At 38.6% G+C, this 22281-nt stretch overlaps 1 protein-coding gene across 1 annotated transcript; it reads right to left on the minus strand.

The window, feature by feature from the left end:
• Positions 1 to 14255: 14255 nt before the first annotated feature.
• On the minus strand, positions 14256 to 15010 carry LOC142181996 (uncharacterized). Its single transcript, XM_075255756.1, has 2 exons — positions 14699 to 15010; positions 14256 to 14522 (listed from the first exon to the last, which is right to left on the minus strand). The coding sequence occupies exons 1-2, from the start codon at positions 15008 to 15010 to the stop codon at positions 14256 to 14258; spliced, it is 579 nt and encodes a 192-aa protein (XP_075111857.1).
• Positions 15011 to 22281: the final 7271 nt, after the last annotated feature.

Raw genomic sequence — 22281 nt, forward strand, 5'->3', positions numbered from 1 at the left:
CAGAATTTCCAGAGATAGAAAAATACAGAAGAGCAAACGGCTAAAGCTTTACTGTTCCATTGAAATTTCTCCGTCTCTTTGTGATTTCGGAAGTTTTCAAGCCCTAAGAAATTTTCTAATTCATATGGTGACTGAAAGGGTTTGATTTTGGTTGGTTTACGAGTCTGGCCTGAAGATCTGGTTGATCTTGTTATTATTGCACATTATTTTCTGGAATTGAGCTGGTTTTTTCTGGGAATCACTGTTCTATTGCTTTTTCCTGCTGATTTCTGCTGTCTTTGCTCGGCTGTATCCACTGCTTCTTCATCTTTGTTTCCTCTATCAATTTCCAGGTATTTACTCATACCGTTGTTAACAATGAGGTGCTACAAGTTAGAACCAGACTGAATTTGAGTTGGAATTTGAACAGAAGCATTGGTTAGTGTTGAGCTTCTATTAGCTCCTGCTGTTTTATGTCCTTAATTTCCCATATTCTGAAATAATTAAGTATTTCTCTTTCAAATATGTTATTCTGCTATTTCATGCTCAATGGTTTAGGGTTGTTTGGTCATTTGGAATGAATGCTTGGATTTTTGGCTCTGTAATTGTAAATGGAAGTTCATGTGTGAATGGACTGTTAAACATGCTGCAGATTGCTTGAGTATGCCATGTGGTTTTCTGTAGCTCGCAATTAGGGGCTGTTATGATGAAGTATTGTCTATTCTGCAATTTGGATTTGCATTGTTATGCTTAATTAGAAGTACCATTTAAATGGTCTGTATAAGTTTGAATTCCTTGTGTTTATTTGTGAAAGTTAGCTCAGAAATTAAAGCGCAAGTATGATCCGTTCTGATGTTAAAGTTGAGAGTCATGCTGAAATATGTGAAAACTGATTTTGGAATTGTTAATTGGACAATTGGTTGAATCAGAAATCATGTAAGTGGCTGGTATATGATAGTTGGGGGGTCTGACCGTTTTGGAAAATAAAAACACAAGTTTCTTTTTTTGATAAATCAATCTCAATGTGTCCAGTGTGGTATGAATCGATGAATATTTTGAATTGGCATGATAATGGGGAACCTGACTTCTATTTGAGTTGATACAGACTCACAAGGATTCGATCCCGAGTCTCTGTTTTTCCGCTGCAATGTTTACGAATTGGGCCTACTATCGAGGTTTGGCCCAAATCATTTTTGAAATCAATGGTTCATTTGTCACCGCAAGTTCTTGGGTTCAGTTCTAAAAGAAAAGGACCCTTTGTTTACTTATTCCGCTTTTTGGGTTTAAGCTTTAACACAAAACACCCTTTTGAATTCCATTAGGCTTTTTCTTTAATTAAGCTATACTGTCACAAAGTAGATTGGAGGTACGCCGTATTAGACAATAAAATAGTTTATGGCCCCCTAAATCTAGTTTGAATACCCTTTAAAATTAGAACTGTGGGGCACCATGCCGAACAAAAATGACAATTGCGTGGCTCTCGCTTAATTATTTCTTCTAAAATTCTTAGAATTCGAGGCGTGCCATTTAGCAAATTTCAATGGCCCTCGCAAAGTTGCAACGCGAAGCTGCTTTAGGCGCGTTAGTTTAATAATATTATCTTCCTGAACTCGGGTGCGCATTTCATGTGACCCAAATCCAAATCCTAAACGTTGAATAAAATGTGTTCCAAATTGCGGGTGCATTTCATGTGGCGCGATCCAAAGGTACATTTTAAACGGCGTTCAATCTCTATTAAAAATGAATAAAAGCGGTTAATAAGTTAAAATTTGCACATAGGTTCATAATTGTTTAAAATCAGATAATTAAGCTGAATATAACAGTTGAACGACCGTGCTAGAACCACAGAACTCGGGAATGCCTAACACCTTCTCTCGGGTTAACAGAATTCCTTACCCGAATTTCTGGTTCGCGGACTGTAATACAGAGTCAACCTTTTCCTCGATTCGGGATTTGAACCGGTGACTTGGGACACCATAAATTATCCCAAGTGGCGACTCTGATTTTAAATAAAATAATCCCGTTTCGATTGTCACTTTAAGTTGGAAAAACTCCCTTATACTCTCCCTCCCGGGGTGTAGGTAAAAAAGGAGGTGTGACACTCATGACTAGTGACACCCCGATGTCGGGCTTGTGTAATTATTCCGCACTTTTCTTTTGAGTTTTAATATGAGATTATTGGTTTATAAATAGTATAAAAACAACTTTTATTGGAAAATGGTTGATTCGAGAGTTGTGTCGGCTGGCCTAGTTTCACGATAGGCGCCATCACGACCGGATCGATTTTTGTGTCGTGACACTAATTTTAATGCTGAGCAAAAATAGCCACTAGTCCATTAAAATTGCTTTGAAAGGATAGTTTTACCCTTTCTTCAATTCTTATATTCCCATTCCCATGTTTTATTCGTTCAGACCTTCAGAGGGAAAATTTGAGAGCGAAAATTTCAGAGGGAAGTTTCGCGTGCTCCTCAGTATCTGTATCGTCCTCGCATGCAAACCAGCTGCACTTAATCTTTCTCCTTTGTCATATTCTCTGTCATCTTCTCTGCATTGAACGATCGAACTGGTATTTTTTTTTGCTTTTATGCATTTTTGTTTTTGTATATGTTTAATCGCGATCAATGCTGTATCAACTATGTGTGAAGTTTCAAAAATAATGATTATAAGTTGGTTCAGTGTCAAATAAGTAGCGGATTTTTGTGAGGAAGTTATTCAGAAATTTTTGGTATTGAAATGTGTTTGTGGTTCAATCAATATATTTGATTATGTAAGGACATTTCATAAAAATAGTCGTACGAATTCATAAGTTAACTATGTTTATGAATTTTTAGTTAACTGTGTTCATAAAAATTAAGGACCAAGTGTCATTAACTTTTGAATTTGGAACTCAAAGTTAAGAACTGAGTGTCCTTAACTTTTGAACATGAAACTTGAAGTTCAGGACCAAGTGTCCTTAACTTTGGAACTTGAAACTTGAAGTTCAGGACCAAGTGTCCTTAACTTTTCAACTTGAAACTATAAGTTAAAGATTGCATGTTCTTAACTTTTTAACTTATAACTCTAAGTTAAGGACCAAATGTCCTTAACTTTTGAACTTGTAAGTCAAAGTTCGGGACTAAGTGTCCTTAACTTTTGAACTTGGAATTCAAAGTTAAAGATCAAGTGTCCTTTACTTTTGAACTTGAAACTTGAAGTTCATGACCAAGTGTCCTTAACTTTTCAACTTGAAACTATAAGTTAAGGACTGCCTGTTCTTAACTTTTTAAATTATAACTTGAAGTTAAGGACCAAGTGTCCTTAACTTTTGAACTTGAAAGTTGAAGTTCAGAACCTATTGTCCTTAACTTTTGAACTTGAAACTTGAAGTTTAGGACCAAGTGCCCCAAACTTTTCAACTTGTAATTGTAAGTCCTAATCTTTTATGATCTTTTTCCTTCTTTGTAGTGTGATAATGGTAGGAGATCGTGTGTTTGACTTTGATATTTGGCGTAATTTAATGAGCTACTGGAAAAGAGATTTACAGTATAAGGAAACAATCAAAAGTTTTTTGTCGAACAAGCAGTGGAAGAAGTTGAGAGATGGTATTTTCGGAAACTTTTTCCGATTACAAAGTGTGAAGTTCTGTGGTAAACTTATTCACTGTGTATTACTTTCAGAAATTGTAGATAATGACCCTGATTCGATGACAAGGTTTTTACCATGAAATTAAGTTTACACGCGAAGCATTTCATATAATTACTGGTTTGAAGTGTTATTCTTCACTAGACATCAAAGGTTTGCATGAAAAAGAGAATAGGCTTTCGAAAGTCTATTTCCTTGGAAAGGATAGAGTTGAGTTGGGTGATTTATTTAATTTTATTACTAGTCACACAAATGGTATAACTGCATCATTTGTAGGCAGCAATGATGATGCTGTGAAGTTGGCAACAATTTATTTTGTTGAATCTGTTTTGATGGAGAAGCGGAAGAATAGGAATGTGTCCGAGCAGATAATGAAAATTGTAGATGATGATGAACTCTGCTCATCTTTCAACTGGGGCTCTCTTTGTTATGAAACGTTGTTAAAATCATTAAAGAGTTGTTTGAAGCCCAATGAGAATGAGAATGAGAAAGAGAAAGAGAAAGAGAAAGATAAAGACAAGGATAACTACACTATACTTGGCTTTGCTTTTACTTTTTGTGTTTGGATTATGGAAGTATTGCCTATTTTCCAGGAAAAATAATTTGTGAACTTCCGAGAATGTGGGTTTCCTCAGATGTTATGTTATTCAGAAATAAAATCTCCACAATATGATTCTCTGTGTAAAAAATACTTCCATAATGAAATGTAAGTTAATCTAATTACTAGCTATTTTTTTGTTTATTTGTTTTAGTTCTGAAAACTTATGTTTTTTTGGTTATATAATAGGTGTATAAGTTGATCGAGGTGGTACCATTTATTCCTATTGAAGAAGATATAGAGCATGTTAGTGTGCATGAGCCAATTTCTCAAGATCAAAGCTCAATGCCTTCTTCCATACAATTTGATGAAGCCATGTTTAAGGAAATTGTTAAAGTAGGTTTTCTGTCTTTGAATAGCATTTGTTTTTTATTTGATTATTTTTTGCTTAAGAGACTTTTTTGTTTTTATGGTTTTTGATTCAGAAATTATCAGAGAAGTTTAAAAAGGATCTGCATGCTGAAGTTACTAGAATAAATCAGAAAATAGTTGTATCAGAAAAAAGATTCAAAATGATATCAAGGTAATATCATTAATTTCAGTTAGTCTAAGTTCAGGACCTTGTGTCCTAAACGTTTTTACTTGTAAGTCTAAGTTAAGGACAATCTGTCTTTAACTTTTCAATTTGAAACTTGAAGTTTAGGACCAAGTGTCCTTAACTTTTGAACTTGTTACTCTAAGTTAAGGATTGCTTGTCCTTAACGTTTTTACTTGTAACTTGAAGTTTAGGACTACATGTCCTTAACTTTCTAACTTAGTTTCTTTCACAAGATTTAAAGAAAAGTCTAGGATCAAATATTGATACTTTGTTGAAGATTTTTGTGAAACCTGATGAAAGGAACATAGAGAGAGAATCTAGTGTTCCAATTACTAAAGATGGAGTTGATGATCATTGTGATGGTACAGAACCTACTATTACAATTAACAAAGATGCAGGTGGTGATGAATCTGATGATACAGATGTGCATGCAAAAGTTTAGTATGAAAGCGATTATAGAGATGCACATCTAGATGATGAAACTGATATTGGTACTGAAATTGGAAAGGTTAGATATAGATTTTGAATTTTTTGTCATTGAAATTTATATTCAATAGTGTAATACATATAAATTTTTTTGTGATTACAAATATATGTAGAATCTGTTGATGGAGTGGAAGTTCAAGATGTAGTAGAATGTCAAGACCAAAAAAATCCAAAAGAGACAGGAGTAACAAAAAAAATTTGTAAATGTGGAGTGCAATCTCAGGATTTTGAAAGTCCATTGGGAACAAGTGTCAGTGAGATTGTATGCAAATGTTTAGAAGGAACATATGATATGTCTACACCTCTCTCATATAAAGAGAAATTTCGAGTTCAAAATTATGCCAATCAAGGTTAGATGAAATTTTCATGATATGTTGAATGTTAGTTTTAGTCAACTATTAGAATGTGTATTAATTATAAATGTTACAGAATCTTTCAAAGCTGCAAGGGAAGAAGATGGAGTGGAGTATCAAGACAAAAGTGGAGTACAATCTCAAGACTTAGAAAATACCCAAGGAACAAGTATAAGTAAGATTGTTTCCGAATGCATAGATGGAACATGTGATCTCTCTACACCTCACTCTCTTACTGACAATATTGGAAGCCAAGAAAATGCTAATGAAGATAATTATTTAACTGCGATGATCTTGACAGTTGCAAACGGTTAGACAGTATTTTTTTTAATTTTATACATATTTATTTTAATCAAAGATTAGTAACAAGTACTAATTGTGTTAGCTCTTGTAAATATTTTGCAGAATCTTGTGAACTTGCAATTGAAGAACATGGAGAACAATTGCAAGATAAAGAAAATGTGCAGTTGGAAGATAAAGAAAATGCAACCAATATATTAGCTCAATTGTCTGTTGAAAAAATACAAGAAGGCAATGTGAACAAGACATGTATTGATTGTGTCCTAAATATTATATTCATAATGGAAAATGCCAGTACATTTCAAAAATAATGTTCTTAGTTTTTGTCTCTTCATTTGATGACTTGCAGCATATATACATAGTGTTGTCTGCAGACAAAGATGAAGATCTTAACCAATATACTAGGAAAAGGAAGAGAGATAGTATTGGTTATGATGGTCCATCATTTTCTATTCTTACTCCTACTCCTACAAGTACACAAATGAGCATTGATGAGGGTTTGTCTATGGAGGTTGAAGGAAATGTTGAAGAAGAACTTGGTCAAGGTAAAAGAAATAAGAAGCTTAGTTGGCAGTTGAAATCTCCTTTTGAATAGGAAAGAAAAATAGGAACATCGATGGCACACAATGAAAATACTCCAAAGAAAACGGGCTGGATAAAATCAAAATATACTTGTACATGTATTTTTCATTATGCCAAAGATGATGCAAAATTATTGAATAAATTCATTGTGTGGTTGGGGAAGGAGAAAATGAAAGGTCGCAAAAAAGCGTAAGTCCCTAAATGTATTTCATTATTTGTTAATTTCTTAAATTCGTGTCCTTACCTTGTAATTTTAAATTTAGGACTAAGTATATTGATATTTAAATTCCTAAAGTTAAGTGTCCTAAACTTTTGAATTTGGAAATCAAAGTTAAAAACCAAGTGTCCTTAACTTTTCATCTTGGAATTCGAAGTTCAGGACTAAGTGCCCTGAACTTTTGAACTTGTAAGTCAAAGTTCAGGACCATGTGTCCTTAACTTTTGAACTTGTAAGTCTAAGTTCAGGACCAAGTGTCCTCAACTTTTTAAGTTGAAAGTCTAAGTTCTGGACCATGTGTGAACTTGAAACTTGAAGTTCAGGACCAAGTGTCCTTAACATTTCAAATTGAAACTCAAACTTCAGGACCAAGTGTCCTCAACTTTTGAAGTTGGAACTATAAGTTAAAGACTGCATGTCCTTAACTTTTATACTTGTTAGTCTAAGTTAAGGACAAAATGTCATGAACTTTTGAACTTGTAAGTCTAAGTTCAGGACCATGTGTCCTTAACTTTTGAACTTGAAACTCAAACTTCAGGACCAAGTGTCCTTAACTTTTGAACTTGAAACTCAAACTTCAGGACCAAGTGTCCTTAGCTTTTCAACTTGAAAGTCTAAGTTAAAGACTAACTTCTAACTTTGATATTTTCAAAATTTTCAGGGGACAAACTGATATATATGCTGATGATAATGGTGTGAGAAAGAATTCATACAAATTGTATCATCAAAAAATTAGTAGAAAAATGTTCTTCCTTGAGCTTTCAGATAGTAGCTTTGTACTTGATGATAAGGTTTGATAATTCGCAAGGCATTTATTTTCTTTATTCTTAATTTATCATTTTTTAATTATTTTATGACTGATGGATTTGTTTTATTTTTTGCCTTTTTATGAAGCATATTGACATTGCACTATATTATCCGAGAAAGAAGGAATGCTACCACTCTCGCGATCATCCTTTTTGTTGCACAACTACAGATATACTTTTTGATAACTATATGATGTTTGTGTATAAGGATTTCAATGAAGATACTGCAGATGTTTTTGGTGTGGTGATAATCAATTGTTTCTGACACCATATGTATTGGGTGACAGTCATAGATGTGGAATTGCTTGGACAGAGGTTGACAAAATCTTTTTTCCATGTCGGCTTCCTTTAGAAGATGATAATGCTGTGACACATTTTCTTTTGGGGGTATTGGACTTGAATAAGAAAAAGATTGATGTGTACGATTCTATATATAGTGAGCCATATGAGGTAGGAATGAATTACATTGAAATGTTTGCATGCATGATCCCCCACTGGCTAAAGTTCTCACAGTTTGAGAAACATCACAAGTCTTTTGGAAATGCATTCAACAAATTTGATATTCAGTGGCAAAGATCACCACACCAAACTGGATCGTACATGTTGTTATTTGTTATATAAGTTATATGTACTTTAGATTTATTTTTTAATTGACTCCATATCTTACATTTTTCTTAGGACTGATTGTGGTACATTCTTAATCAAGTATGTGGAGTTGTTGATGATGGGAAAAGATGTGAAGAAATTCCAACCTGAAGACATAAACGACTTTAGAAAAGAACTTGCAGCAAATCTTTATGCACATGGAGAGTGGAAAAGAAATTCTGGTTATGATACACTACCAGAAGATGTTGGCGACGACTATGATAGTGAAAATGAAACTTGCTGTCCGAAGGAGCTGTAGTTTAGTTGTAAAGAAAGTTAGTTGTGGTTAATTTTTTGTATAAAATTGCTGTAAAGAATCCGTATGAATTCTGAAATATCTTGTAAATTCCTCAAAAGACACTTTTATTTTATTTGCATAGCATAATTTTTTGTCACAACTATGCAAAATTACAATTTCAGAAGTAATCTGAAGGCATCATGTTATTAATTTCTTTGTTTCTGTCAATATTGATTTGTCCATTAAGCTTGTTAGTATTAGTTCAGGACCAAGTGTAATTGAACTTCAAATTCAAAGTTAAGGACCAAGTGTCCTTAACTTTTGAACTTATAAGTCAAAGTTCAGGAGCATGTGTCCTTAACTTTTGAACTTGAAACTGAAACTTCAGGTCCAAGTGTCCTTAACTTTTGAACTTAAAACTCAAACTTCAGGACCAAGTGTTCTTAACTTTTGAACTTGAAAGTCTAAGTTCAGGACCATGTGTCCTCAACTTTTGAAATTGAATCCATAACTTTTGAACTTGGAACTCAAACTTCAGGACTAAGTGTCCTTATTTTTTGTACTTGGAACTGTAAGTTAAGGACCAAGTGTCCTTAACTTTTCAACTTGTAAGTCAAAGTTAAGGACTGCATGTCCTTAACTTTTGAACTTGAAACTCAAAGTTAAGGACTGTTGTCACGACCCTAAACCCGGACCCAGTCGTGATGGCGCCTCTCGTGAAGACAAGGCCAGCCGACACACTCCCAATTCACTTTAAGCAATTAAATAATACAAATTAAGTCTTAATCATAACAATAATAATCCTAAAATAAGGTGAATACTACAGTATGCGAAATAGATATAGCCCGACATCGGGGTATCACCAGTCATGAGCATCTATCATAAAAACTACAAGTCAGAAAGAGTCTACACAACTATCACATAGCTAAAATAGGAGAAAATAAGATAAAGGGAGAAGCACTGGGCTACGAACGCCGAGTAGCTACCTAGTGAATCTCCGAAGTCTGCTGGAAGCTCTCAACCCTCGCAAGCAGGACCTGGAGCGCCTGAATCTGCACACGGGGTGCAGGGAGTAAAGTGAGTACTCCAACGCAGTGAGTAATAATAATAAATGAAGACTGAGCGATAAGAAATCACGTAAAGGCATATCAACAGGCTATAAATAAGCAGTATAAAAACCAGTAAAACAATGAAATAGTGCAAACATGTAAAAACACTTAGTTCAGAAGAAACTTCTTTAAAACTCCTTTTTAATAGTTAAACAATTAAATGAAACGCACCTAGCACTGATAAACACATAAAAATCCGCCCCTCGGGCAATATTATGGAACAACACCAGCCCCTCGGGCTATATCTCATATCACAATGGGTACCCGCGTTCACTGGGGGTGTATAGACTCTGAGAGGGGACCCTTACGGCCCAAGCACAATATCAAGCCATCTTGTGGCATAATCAAATAGGCTCTCAGCCTCATATCAAGCCACATCCACATATAACCCATCTCTCCACACTCATAGCAACTCCTGGGCGCTGGAGACGGAGACTGAAGTGAACCCCTAGCACCGGAATGACTAGCAGATGCACCTGGCATAGAAGAGCCTTGAACTGATGGAGCACGAGATGAACTCTGAGCTGGAAGGGCACTGAGTGATGACTGGCCCTGATGAGAACCATGACCCGATAACGCCCCACGATAACCTGGGCGAGCTGGCTAAGCATGCCTGAATGGACGACCTTTGCCGTGCTGAAACTAACCTCTCGAAGGAGCACCACCATAAGTACCAGATCCTCGAGGCCTCCCTCTTATCTCGCTTCTGGCGACGAACTGACTCAATCTCACGAGCAATGTCTACAACCTTCTCAAAAGTAGCACCAGATACCCTCTCCCTGGTTATGAGAATACGAAGCTGATAAGTGAGGCCATCTAAAAACCTCCTAATCCTTTCTCTATTTGTCGGAACCAACCAAATATCATGATGAGATAACTTAGAGAACCTCATCTCATACTACATCACACTCATCTCTCCCTGACGCAACCACTCAAACTACCTGTGTAGCTCCTCTCTGCGAGACTACGACACATACTTCTCCATAAAGAGAACAAAGAACTGCTGGCAGGTAAGGGGTGCTGCACCAACAGGCCTACGCCTCTCATATGCCTCCCACCAACTGAAAGCAGCTCTAGAAAACTAAAAAGTAGTAAAAGCAACCCCGCTGGTCTCCAGAATACCCGTTGTGCGAAGAATCCACTGACACTTGTCCAAGAAACCCTAGGCATTCTCGCCCTCTACACCACTGAAAGTCAAAGGCTAAAGTCTCCCAAACCTTTCCAACCTATGCTGCTCGTCCTCTAGCATGACATGAGCTACAAAGTCCTGAGCAGCTACAACCAGCTAGGATGGATGTGCCCCCAATGTCTGAAGTCCCTGCACAACTTGCTCAAGTGTGCGAGTGGCGGGAGTCTGAGTGCCTCCCCCGACCTGAGAAGTAGCTGCGGCTGTAGTAATTGAGATCGCTCGAGCTAGGCCAGTGCATACTGATAAAATCTGAGCCAAAGCCTACTGAAGACCAGGAATCACAATAGGCACAGCTGGTGCTGCTGGAGCGTCCATAATTGGGACCTGATCCTGAACTGGGGCGGCTGGTGGATCTACAAGTGCTGCCCTAGCTGCTGTGCGGGCCACACCCCTACCCTTACCGTGACCACGACCATGTCCTCAGCCTCTAGTGGCCACAATTGGTGGTACTGGTGGTCGTCCATCCTGACTGGTAGTGCGTATCCTCACCATCTGTGAGAGAATAGAATAACAAAAGTTTAGTACTCGGATCAACATATTCGCACGACAAGAATTTCAAGAATATGAAGTTTTTCCTAAAGGTTTTGAAGCGCCTGAATTTATACACGGTGTGCAGGGAGTAAAGTGAGTACTCCAACTTAGTGAGTAATAATAATAAATGAATACTGAGTGATAAGAAATCACGTAAAGGCACATCAACAGGCTATAAAGAAGCAATATAAAAACCAGTAAAACAATAAAATAGTGGAAACATGTAAAAACACTTAGTTTAGAAGAAGCTTCTTTAAAATACCTTTTTAACAGTTAAACAATTAAATGAAACGCAGCTACACAGATAAACACATAAAAATCCGCCCCTCGGGCAATATCATGGAACAACACCAGCCCATCGGGCTATATCTCATATCACAATGGGTACCCATACTCACTAGGGGTGTATAGACTCCGAGATGGGCCCCTTACGGCCCAAGCACAATATCAAGCCATCTCGTGGCATAATCAAATAGGCTTTCGGCCTCATATCAAGCCACCTCGTGGCATACAACTCAGGCCCTCAGCCTCATAATCATAAATCAGTGTATCCTCACAACACATGCCCTTGGCCTTACTCAATCAAAATCTCATAAGCCACTCGGGCAGTAGTAAAAAATGATGCTCAACTCAAATTATCATTTAGAAAATCATTAATATGTTAAAACAGAGTAAACGTGGCTGAGTTATGAAAATAGTAGAATATAGCATGATTGAGTACAAGTATAAAGTCAAAACAGTGAGGAAATATCAGTAAAAATCTCCTAAGGGTTCAAATAATTGGCATGAGGCCCAAATATGGCATTCAGCCCAAAGCATGATGATAGCAAATAGTTTTCAAGCAATTACACGGTAAAACAGTCATCCGAGGTGGACTAAGTCACAATCCCCAATGGTGCACGACCCCACGCTCGTCATCTAGCATGTGCGTCATCTCAATATAGTACAACGATATGCAATCCGGGGTTTCATACCCTCAGAACAATATTTATAATCATTACTCACCTCTATCCGGTCCAAATCTCTAACTCGCGATGCCTTTGCCACTCGAATCGGCCTCTGGATGCTCCAAATCTACCCAAAATCAGTGCAAAACCATCAAAATATGCTAAGGGAACAAAGCCCACTTGAAAGAAATCAAATTACAACACAAATCCCAAAATTGACCAAACTCGACCCCCGAGCCCACGTCTAGGATTCCGATAAAAATTACATCAATAGACTCCTTATCACTCCCCGAGTTAATTCATATTAAAAGCATCAAAATCCAACCACAAACGACCCCTCAAATCCCAAATTCTAGGTCTCCAATTACAAGCCCTAGTTCTTCAATATTAGGCTTAAATTCCATGATTAATTATGTAGAATTCACATTAGGATCGAGTATTAAGTCCATAAATCTTACCTCCAAGTGTTTCCCCTTGAATCCCTCTTCAATCCTCTTCAAAAAGCTCCAAAATCGCTCAAAAATGGAGGAAAATAGCCCCAAAATCGTGGACAAATGGCTATTTAAACATTCTGCCCAGACATCCAAATCCTTCTTCATGAACGAGGTCAACGCCTCGAGTTCGCGAAGCACAAACTGACTTTGACCAGAATTTCCTTCATCGCGATCGTGATGCCCAGCTCGTGAACGCGAAGACCTAGCTCCCTTACTCACTGCGAACGCGACTCCACTTCCATGAACGTGAAGAACAAATCAATCTGAACCCAGCTGCTTAACTTCCTCTACGCGAATGCGGCATAACCTTGCGAACGCGATGCACAACAACCCCAGCCCTTTGCGAACGGGGAACCTTCCTCACGAATGTGAAGGCTAAATCTCCAGCTTCACCTGCTAACCCTTCGTGAACGCGAGGGCCTACTCGCAAACGCGAAGGTCAATTTTCTGCAACACTCAACAGCAGTTTTCTGCAATCTCCAACAATTTGAAATGGTCTGATTGACCACCCGAAACTCACCCAAGGCCCTCGGGACCTCAACCACACATGCAAACATATCCCATAACACCATTCAAACTTGTTCCAATTTTTGGAATTCCCAAAACAACATCAAAATACCAAATTAACATTGGATTCAAGCCTAAGAATTTCAAAATCTTCTAAATTACGCTTTTGATAAAAAAGTCTAACAAACCATGCCTGAATGAACTAAAATTTTGCACACACATCCCAAATGACACAACGAAACTACTTCAACTTCCGGAATTCCATTCCGACCCCTATATCAAAATTTCACCTATCAACCGGAAAACACCAAAATTCCAATTTCGCCAATTCAAGCCTAAATCTACTCCAGACCTCCAAAACACATTTCGATCACGCTCCTAAGTCCCAAATCACCTATCGAAGCTATCTAAACCATCAGAACTCTCATCCAAGCCCTTTAACACATAAGTCAACATCCGGCTGACTTTTCCAACTTAAGCTTCCTCAAAAGAGACTAAGTGTCTCAAACCTAACCAAAACCTCTCTGAACCTGAGCCAACCAACCCGATCACATATAGAACCTATAAACAAAGCAATAAGAAGCAGAAATGGGGGAAACAGAGTGGTAACTCATGAGACGACTGGCTGGGTCATCACAACTGTCTGTCTTTAAGTTTTGAACTTGTAAGTCAAAGTTAAGGATAGACAGCCCTTAACTTTTGAACTTTGAACTCAAAGTTAAGGACAGACAGTCCTTAACTTTTGAACTTTGAACTCAAAGTTAAGGACTGCATGTCTTTAACTTTTGAACCTGTAAGTCAAACATAAGGACTGTCTGTCCTTAACTTTTGAACCTGTAAGTCAAACTTAAGGACTGTCTGTCCTTACTTTTGAACTTTGAACCAAAAGAAACAAAAAGAACATAAGAAGAAAGAAATTTTGAAAATTCAGACATCTGCTCAAATAAGAATAATCTAAATGAATCCAATTTATAGCAAAAACTTAAAAGAGTCGATAAACATAAGTGGATATATCTACTATTCCCTATGCTTTCTTGAAAATAGATGGACTGCCGGAGAATATATACAAGTTGTTCTATTATGACCAATTCTTCTGCAACGACCACATTTGAATGTTATTTTGATGACTCGGTAGCTGGAATATGCCTTTTCTTCTGCCTTCTACCTGGTGGCACTTTGAAATCTGGAGGTTTAACAATTTGTGACTTAACACTCTCTGGTACTATCCAAGAACCATTATATCCTACAGGATGTATTTGTCTTTCATATATTTTCAGCCAAGATTCCTTTAAGTACCAGTGCGAGCAAAAGTTGGACTTCTTGATATTTCTCTTCTCGATAGCTGCAATTGCATGTATGCATGGTAATTCCTCAAATTGAAACTGAAAACAATCACATGTTCTTTTGTTTAAGTCCACCAAGACACTTGTTCCTTCTTCTTCAACTCTAGAACGCCATGAATCAACAGGGAAGACCTTCAATGTTGAAAAATTATAAGTTAGTACATTATGTTAAATTATATTAAAATCATAACCTAAACATAGAACATAATACTTACATTCAAAGTAAATGCTAAATCTATCTTTTTCTTCAATTTCTCATCTACCCAACAAGAAGCATCATAAAAAGTTCCTTCTACTTCACTTCTTCTTTCATAAAACCAACGTTGTAGTTTCACTTGAATGAAATCCATCATTCTTAATATAGGTAGCTCCCTTGCTTCTAATAGGACAGAATTCATTGACTCAATTATGTTTGTTGTGAGCATGTCATATCTTCGTCGTGGACTACAAGAACGTGCCCACCTTTTCGGTGGTTCTTCCATCAAGTAGTCATAAGTCTTCTTATCTACTTTTGCAATATCTGACATGTGTAGATCAAATTATTTGTGCCTGTATACTCTTGCAGAACTTTGGAAAAGTTTTATGACCTCACTTTTCACTTTCCTTCGCTTTAGGTTCTGCTCCAAATGATAGATACAAATCCCATGATGGCTTTCATGATATACCTTTGCAATGCCATATGCAATAGCTTGATGCCTGTCTGATAAAAAAATTAAATTCTCACAGCTCCCAATTGCATTGCGAAGCTGACTAAAGTACCACTCATAGGAATTGTTATTTTCAGATTCTGCTATTCCAAAGGCTAGTGGGAAAATTTGGTTATTTGCATCCTTTGAAACTGAAATCATTAAAACACCACGAAATTTTGACTTCAAAAAAGTTGCATCAACAGCAATCACTGGTCTACAATAATTCCAACCAGATATTAATGATCCATATGCATAAAACATATAAAGAAACCTGAAAATACAGTATAAAATAAGGTTAACAGAAGTTAAGGACATGAGTCCTTAACTTTGACTTACAAGTTCAAAAGTTAAGGACAGCCAGTCCTGAACTTCAGGTTACAAGCTCAAAAGTTAACTGGTTAAAGACAACATGTCCTAAATTTTATAAAACGGACTAATAAACTTTTTTTTGATTGTTTACCTGTTGTTGTCATCTATCTTTATGTTAGTGTATGTTCCCAGGTTTTTACTTCTCATCATATACAAGTATGAAGACAATAATTCATAATTCTCTTCAGGAGTTCCTCTTATTAAAGCGGAAGCACGTTGAATAGCACGCCACGCCTTGTGATACCCAATGTCTAGTCCATGCAATTTTTGCATTTCTGATTTAACGACCCGACCGATTGTTTTGAGCTTTTACACTTTGCTCATCAGTTCTCGAGTGTGACCTGCCCTGTGCGATGTATCATAACTTATGTAAATCGTTGGTTTTGGTTTTCAGGGTAATCAGAATGAATTTGAAAGAAACAGTCCTCAATTAAAGCTTTAAATTTGAAAGATTTGACTTGTTTGTATATGATCTCGGATTGGAATTTTTATGATTTGGTTAGCTCCATTAGGTGATTTGGGACTTAGAAGCGTGATCGGAATGCATTTTGGAAGTTCGTGGAAGGTTTAGGCTTGAATTGGCGAAATTGAGGTTTTGGCATTTTCCGGTTGATAGGTGAGATTTTGATATAGGGGTTGGAATGGATTTATGGAAGTTGCAGTAGTTCCGTTGTGTCATTTGGGATGTGTGTGAAAAATTTCAGGTCATTCGGACGTGGTTTGGTTGGGTTTTTTGATCGAAAGCGTAATTTAGAAGGTTTTGAAATTTTTAGGCTTGAATCCGATGCGAATTTGGTGTTTTGATGTTTTTTTGGGTTTTTCGAAGGTTGAAACAAGTTTGAATGAGGTTATGGAATATGTTCGGGCCTCGGGTGAGTTTCGGGTGGTCAACCGGACCATTTCACGTTTTGCAAAGTTGCAAAAAAATTTCTGTTAAGTACTGCAGGCATTTGGCCTTCGCGTTCGCGAGTAGGTCCGCGCATTCACGAAGGGTTATCTGGTAAGGTGGAGATTTTAGCCTTCGCATTCGCGAGGGAGGCTCCACGTTCGCGGAGGGTTAGGGATCCAAGTCTTCGCATTCGCGAATGGTAGGACGCGTTCGCGGTGAAGGAAATTTGGTCAAAGTAATTTTGTGCTTCGCGAACGCGAGGATTTGACCGCGTTCGCGAACCACAATATTTATGCCTGAGCAGAATGATTTAAATGGGCTATTCCGTGATTTTGAGGCTAAGTACCTCCACTGTTTGGCGATTTTGAAGCTTCGGAAAGCTAATTGAAGAGGGAATTCAAGAGGATTTCATGGAGGTAAGATTTTTGGTCCCTAAACTTGTTTCTATGATGAATTCTATCATTGTAAGCTTGAAATCCAAGGAAAAATCTGTAGCAAAAATGGGTAATTAGGGCTTGAGATTAAGAGACCTTTGAGGGGCCATTTGAGGTCCGATTTTGATGTTCTTGATATGTATAAACTCATGCCATTGATATTTATTTTATCGAGTTCCGCGGATTCCGAGACGTGGGCCAGGGAGGGGGGTTTGAGCAATTTCGGGATTTTGATGTAAAATTGGATATTTTCGAGTGGGATTTGTTCCCTTTGCATATTTTAATGAATATGTATTGATTGTGGCTAGATTTGGAGCATCCGGAGGTCGATTCGTGCGGGCAAGGCATCGCGGGCTAGAGTTTGGACCGGATCGAGGTGAGTAATGATTGTAAATGATGTTCTGAGGGTTTGAAACCCTGGATTGCACATCGTAGTGCTATATTGAGGTGAGGCACACGCTTGATGATGAGCGTGGGGTCGTGCACTATTGGGGATTGTGACCTGGTCCATCCCAATTGATGATTTTATCGTTTATTTGACTGAAATCTATATTTGCTATCATCATATTTGGGATGAATGCCATATTTGGGCTTCGTTCCAACTCTTTGAACCCTTCAGGGATTTTTGTTGATATTGCCTCACTGTTTTGACTTTATACGTGAACTTAGTCATGTTATTTTCCACTATTTTTCAAAACTTAGACATGTTCACTCAGTTTTAATACTAAAATGATATTTAAATGATGTTTTGGGCTGAGAAACACTGTTTTATTATTGCCCGAGAGGCTTATGTGATTTTTGACTGAGTAAGGCCGAGGGCCTGTATTGTGAGGATATCTTCTGGGTCGGGTTGTATGCCGCAGTGATGATACACTGATTTGATTATAAGGCCGAGGGCCTAAGATATATACGCCATGAGGTGGCTTGTTGATATTGATATGAGGCCGAGAGCCTGTTTATGATGCCACGAGGTGGGTTGATATTGCGCTTGGGATGTAAGGGGCCCCTCCAAGAGTCTGCACACCCCCAATGAGCGTGGGTACCCATTATGATGTGAGATATAGCCCGAGGGGATGATACTGTTCTATGTGATTGGTCGAGGGGTTGGTATTGTTTTGAGATATTTCCCAAGGGGTGGATTGTTGACACTGTACCCGAGGGGTGGATTGTTGACACTGTACCCGAGGGGCGAACCTTATGTGCTTATCTTTCTTATTTGCATGTCATTTACCTGTTTAATTGTGTATTTGTGCCTGAGGGATGGATTTTCTGTGCTTATCTGCACTAATTGTTTGTCATTCATATGCGTAACTGTTGAAAAGTCATTTTCAAAGAAGTTAAACTGAGGTAAGATGTTTTTAAGAGATTTTGCAACTTCATTGCTTTTTACGGGTTTTGTACCGCTTCTATACAACATGTTGATGCACTTTTGTGATTTCTTACCATTCAAACTTTAGTTATGATTATTACTCATTGATTTGGAGTACTCACTTTACTCCCTGCACCTTATGTACAGATTCAGGTATTTCTGAACCCGGTAACGGGTGTTGGCTGACCGGAGGCAGAGTCATCGGAGTTTAGCAGGGTAGTTGCCAATGTTCGCAACACTACTTTTCTACCACTTTATTTCATTAGTCTGTATTTTGTACATTTCAGACTTTTCAGTTGTATTTAGACCCTAGTAGATGCTCGTGACTTGTGACACCCCGGTATCGGGCTGTGTTTGGGCTGTATTCCGCACATTATAAAATCTTTTGCTTAGACTTTGGTTTATTTACTCATGCTTAGACTGTTTATTAATGTTTAACTATTTAAAAATTGAATTGGGTCTAGTTGGTTGGCCTTGTCTTTACGAGAGGCACCATCATGACCGGGTCTGGGTTTAGGGTCGTGACAAGTTGGTATCAGAGCCTAGGTTACATAGGTCTCACGAGTCATGAGTATGTTTAGTAGAGTCTCGTGGATCGGTATGGAGACGTCTATATTTATCCTCGAGAAGCTGTAGAACCTTTAGGAAAAATTTCAAATTCTTGAATTCTTATCGTGCTTCCTTGATTCAGCTTGAAAAGTAACTCTTTGAATCCCTTCCACGTGTTCATATGCACGCATGAGCGCTCGGTATTGGATATGCATCGATGGCATATGATTCCCTGATCGAGGGGCGAGATGTGATCTCTGTGTGTTGATGTTGGGCTAGTCTGGAGGACTCGAGGCCGGATTTTTGCCTATAGTTTGAGCCATCAGCTATTGATTTCGTGAGTGTGTGTTTCTTGATCCATATGTTCTATTGTGTCCCTATTAAGGGAGGTGATGATTGGATAGTTACGTGATGAGTGTGATGTGACTACGAGATGTATTCATGTGATTTGGAAGCGACGAGAAGGGTCTGTTCGAGGATAGGAGGACTATTAGGTGCTCAGTTTTCATCTTGATTTGAGGTATAGCCCCGAGTTATGGGTGTGTGAAGAATCTTCCCATATTTCCTAGTTGGGAGTGGAGTAAATTTCTTGTTGCGGTCTGAGTTCAGACTCAGGAAGTTTAAGTGACTACGCAATGTTTATGACGGTGTAAGGTATACAGAAATGTTAGTTTGAGGCAAAACATGTGGGGTTATTTCTTGCGGATTGTTATGAAGTTTGCGTAATCCCTTGTGTCATTTATTTGAAGATCTCTGTTACCAGGGAAATATATGTTTTACAATTTGAATTTGGGTTGCTCAAGAGAGTAGGCTTGACTACTACGAGAGTGAATGCGAGATTTGTAGAAGATATAAAGTACCAGATGGTCTATGTTTCACGAGCTTATGATGGATTGAGTTTAATCTCACATTTGGTATTATGGCAGCAATAAAGTATATGCGTTATGAGTTACGGTGTATGTTTTGGTCTATGGCTTCGAGCCAAGTGGGGGAGTCTACTATTAATTAGTCGATTGCATAGTTATATGCTATGTTGGTTCCAGTTTGAGGCGTGCGGGTGAATTAGTCGTCGGCTCCAGCGCTAGTTAATCCACCACCACCCGCCCAGTCAGCTAGGGGTCACCTTATAGGAGGAGGTCGATTAGGTGGTGGTCAGGCCCGTTTCTATGCACTTTCGGGCAGACCCGATGCTATTGCTTCAGCTGCTGTTATTACAGGTATTGTTTCAGTCTGCCACAGAGATGCCTCTGTATTATTTGATCTCGGTTCCACCTTTTCTTATGTGTCATCATACTTTGCTCGTTAATTGGGTATGCCCCATAAGTTTCTTGCTTTACCTGTTCATGTATCTACCCCGGTGGGCGATACTGTTGTTGTAGATCGTGTGTACCGGTTGTGTGTGGTGACTATTAGGGGTCTAGAGACCCGAGTGAATCTATTACTATTGAGAATGGTGGATTTTGATGTCATTTTGGGCATGGATTGGTTATCTCCGTGTCATGCTATTCTGGACTGTCATGCTAAGACAGTCACATTGGCTATGCCGGGTGTGCCACGGATTGATTGGCGAGGTGTGACTGATTATGTTCCCAGTATAGTGATCTCATTCTTGTAAGTCCAGCGTATGGTTGGGAAGGGTTGTCTTTCATATCTAGCATTTGTGAGGGATGTCAGAGCTCAGGCTCCCAGTATTGATTCTGTCCCAATTGTGAGGGATTTTCCTGATGTGTTTCCTGCAGACCTGTCGGGCATGCCCCCGGATAGGGATATTTTGATTTTGGTATTGACCTGGTGCCAGGCACTCAGCCCATTTTTATTCCGTCGTATCGTATGGCACCAGCGGAGTTGAAGGAATTAAAAGAACTGCTTCAGGAACTCCTTGATAAAGGGTTCATTTGGCCTAGTGTGTCACCTTGGAGTGTGCCAATTCTGTTTGTGAAGAAGAAGGATGGCACAATAAGAATGTGCATTGATTATAGGCAATTGAACAAGGTAACAATTAAGAACAAGTATCCTTTGCCTCGCATTGATGATTTATTCGAAAAGCTTCAAGGAGCGAGGGTGTTCTCCAAGATTGATCTCCGTTCAGGTTATCACTAGTTGAAGATCAGGGACTCGGATATTCTTAAGACAGCTTTCAGGACCCGATATGGTCATTATGATTTCTTGGTGATGTCTTTTGGGCTGACCAATAGCAGTGTTCATGCATTTGATGAACAACGTGTTCCGGCCTTATCTTGATTCGTTTTTCATAGTCTTCATTGACGATATTTTGGTGTATTCGCGTAGTCAGGAGGATCACGCGGAGCATTTGAGAGTTGTATTGCAGAGATTGAGAGAGGAGAAGCTTTATGCAAAGTTCTCCAAGTGTGAGATTTGGCACAGTTCAGTGGCTTTCATAGGGCACGTGGTGTCCAGCGAGGGTATTCAGGTTGATCCGAAGAAGATAGAGGCAGTTCAGAGTTGGCCCAAACTACCCCCAGCCACAGAGATTCGCAGCTTTCTTGGTTTGGTGGGTTATTATTGCCGGTTTGTTTAGGGATTCTCATCTATAGCATCTCCCTTGACTAAGTTGACTTAGAATGGTGCTTCATTTGTATGGTCGGACGAGTGTGAGGAGAGCTTCTAGAAGCTCAAGACAGCCTTGACCATAGCTCCAGTGTTGGTTTTGCCATCAGCTTCAGGTTCATATATCGTGTATTATGATGATTCGAGAGTTGGGATTGGTTGTGTGTTGATGCAAGAGGGTAGAGTTATTGTTTATGCTTTTCGTCAGTTGAAGCCTCATGAGAAGAACTACGTCGTTCATGATCTGGAGTTGGCTGCCATAGTTCACGCGTTAAAAATTTGGAGGCATTACTTGTATGGCGTGTCTTGTGAGGTGTTCACTGATCATCGCAGTCTTCAGCATTTGTTCAAGCAAAAGGATCTTAATTTAAGGCAGCGGAGATGGTTGGAATTGCTTAAGGATTATGATATCACTATATTGTACCATCCGAGAAAAGACAATGTGGTGGCCGATGCTTTGAGCTGGAAGGCAGTAGGTATGGGGAGTTTGGCATATATCCTAGTTGGGGAGAGACCTCTTGTAGTTGATGTTCAGGCCTTGGCCAATTAGTTCGTGAGGTTAGATATTTCGGAGCCCAGTCGGGTATTGGCTTGTGTGGCTTCTCGATCTTCCTTATATGATCGTATCAGGGAGCACCAGTATGATGATCCGCATTTGCTAGTCCTTAGGGACAGAGTTCAGCATGATGATGCTAGAGATATGACCATTGGTGATGATGTGGTGTTGAGGATGCAGGGCCGAATTTGTGTGTCCAATGTGGATGGGCTTTGGGACTTGATTCTAGAAGAGGTGCTTAGCTCACGGTATTCCATTCATCCGGGTGCTGCGAAGATGTATCAGGATTTGATGCAACATTATTGGTAGAGAATAAAGAAGAAAGACATTGTGGGATTTGTAGCTCGGTGTCTCAATTGTCAGTAGGTGAAATAT

This window comes from Nicotiana tabacum, chromosome 6, assembly GCF_000715075.1.
Source record: "Nicotiana tabacum cultivar K326 chromosome 6, ASM71507v2, whole genome shotgun sequence".
Taxonomy (NCBI): Eukaryota; Viridiplantae; Streptophyta; class Magnoliopsida; order Solanales; family Solanaceae; genus Nicotiana; species Nicotiana tabacum.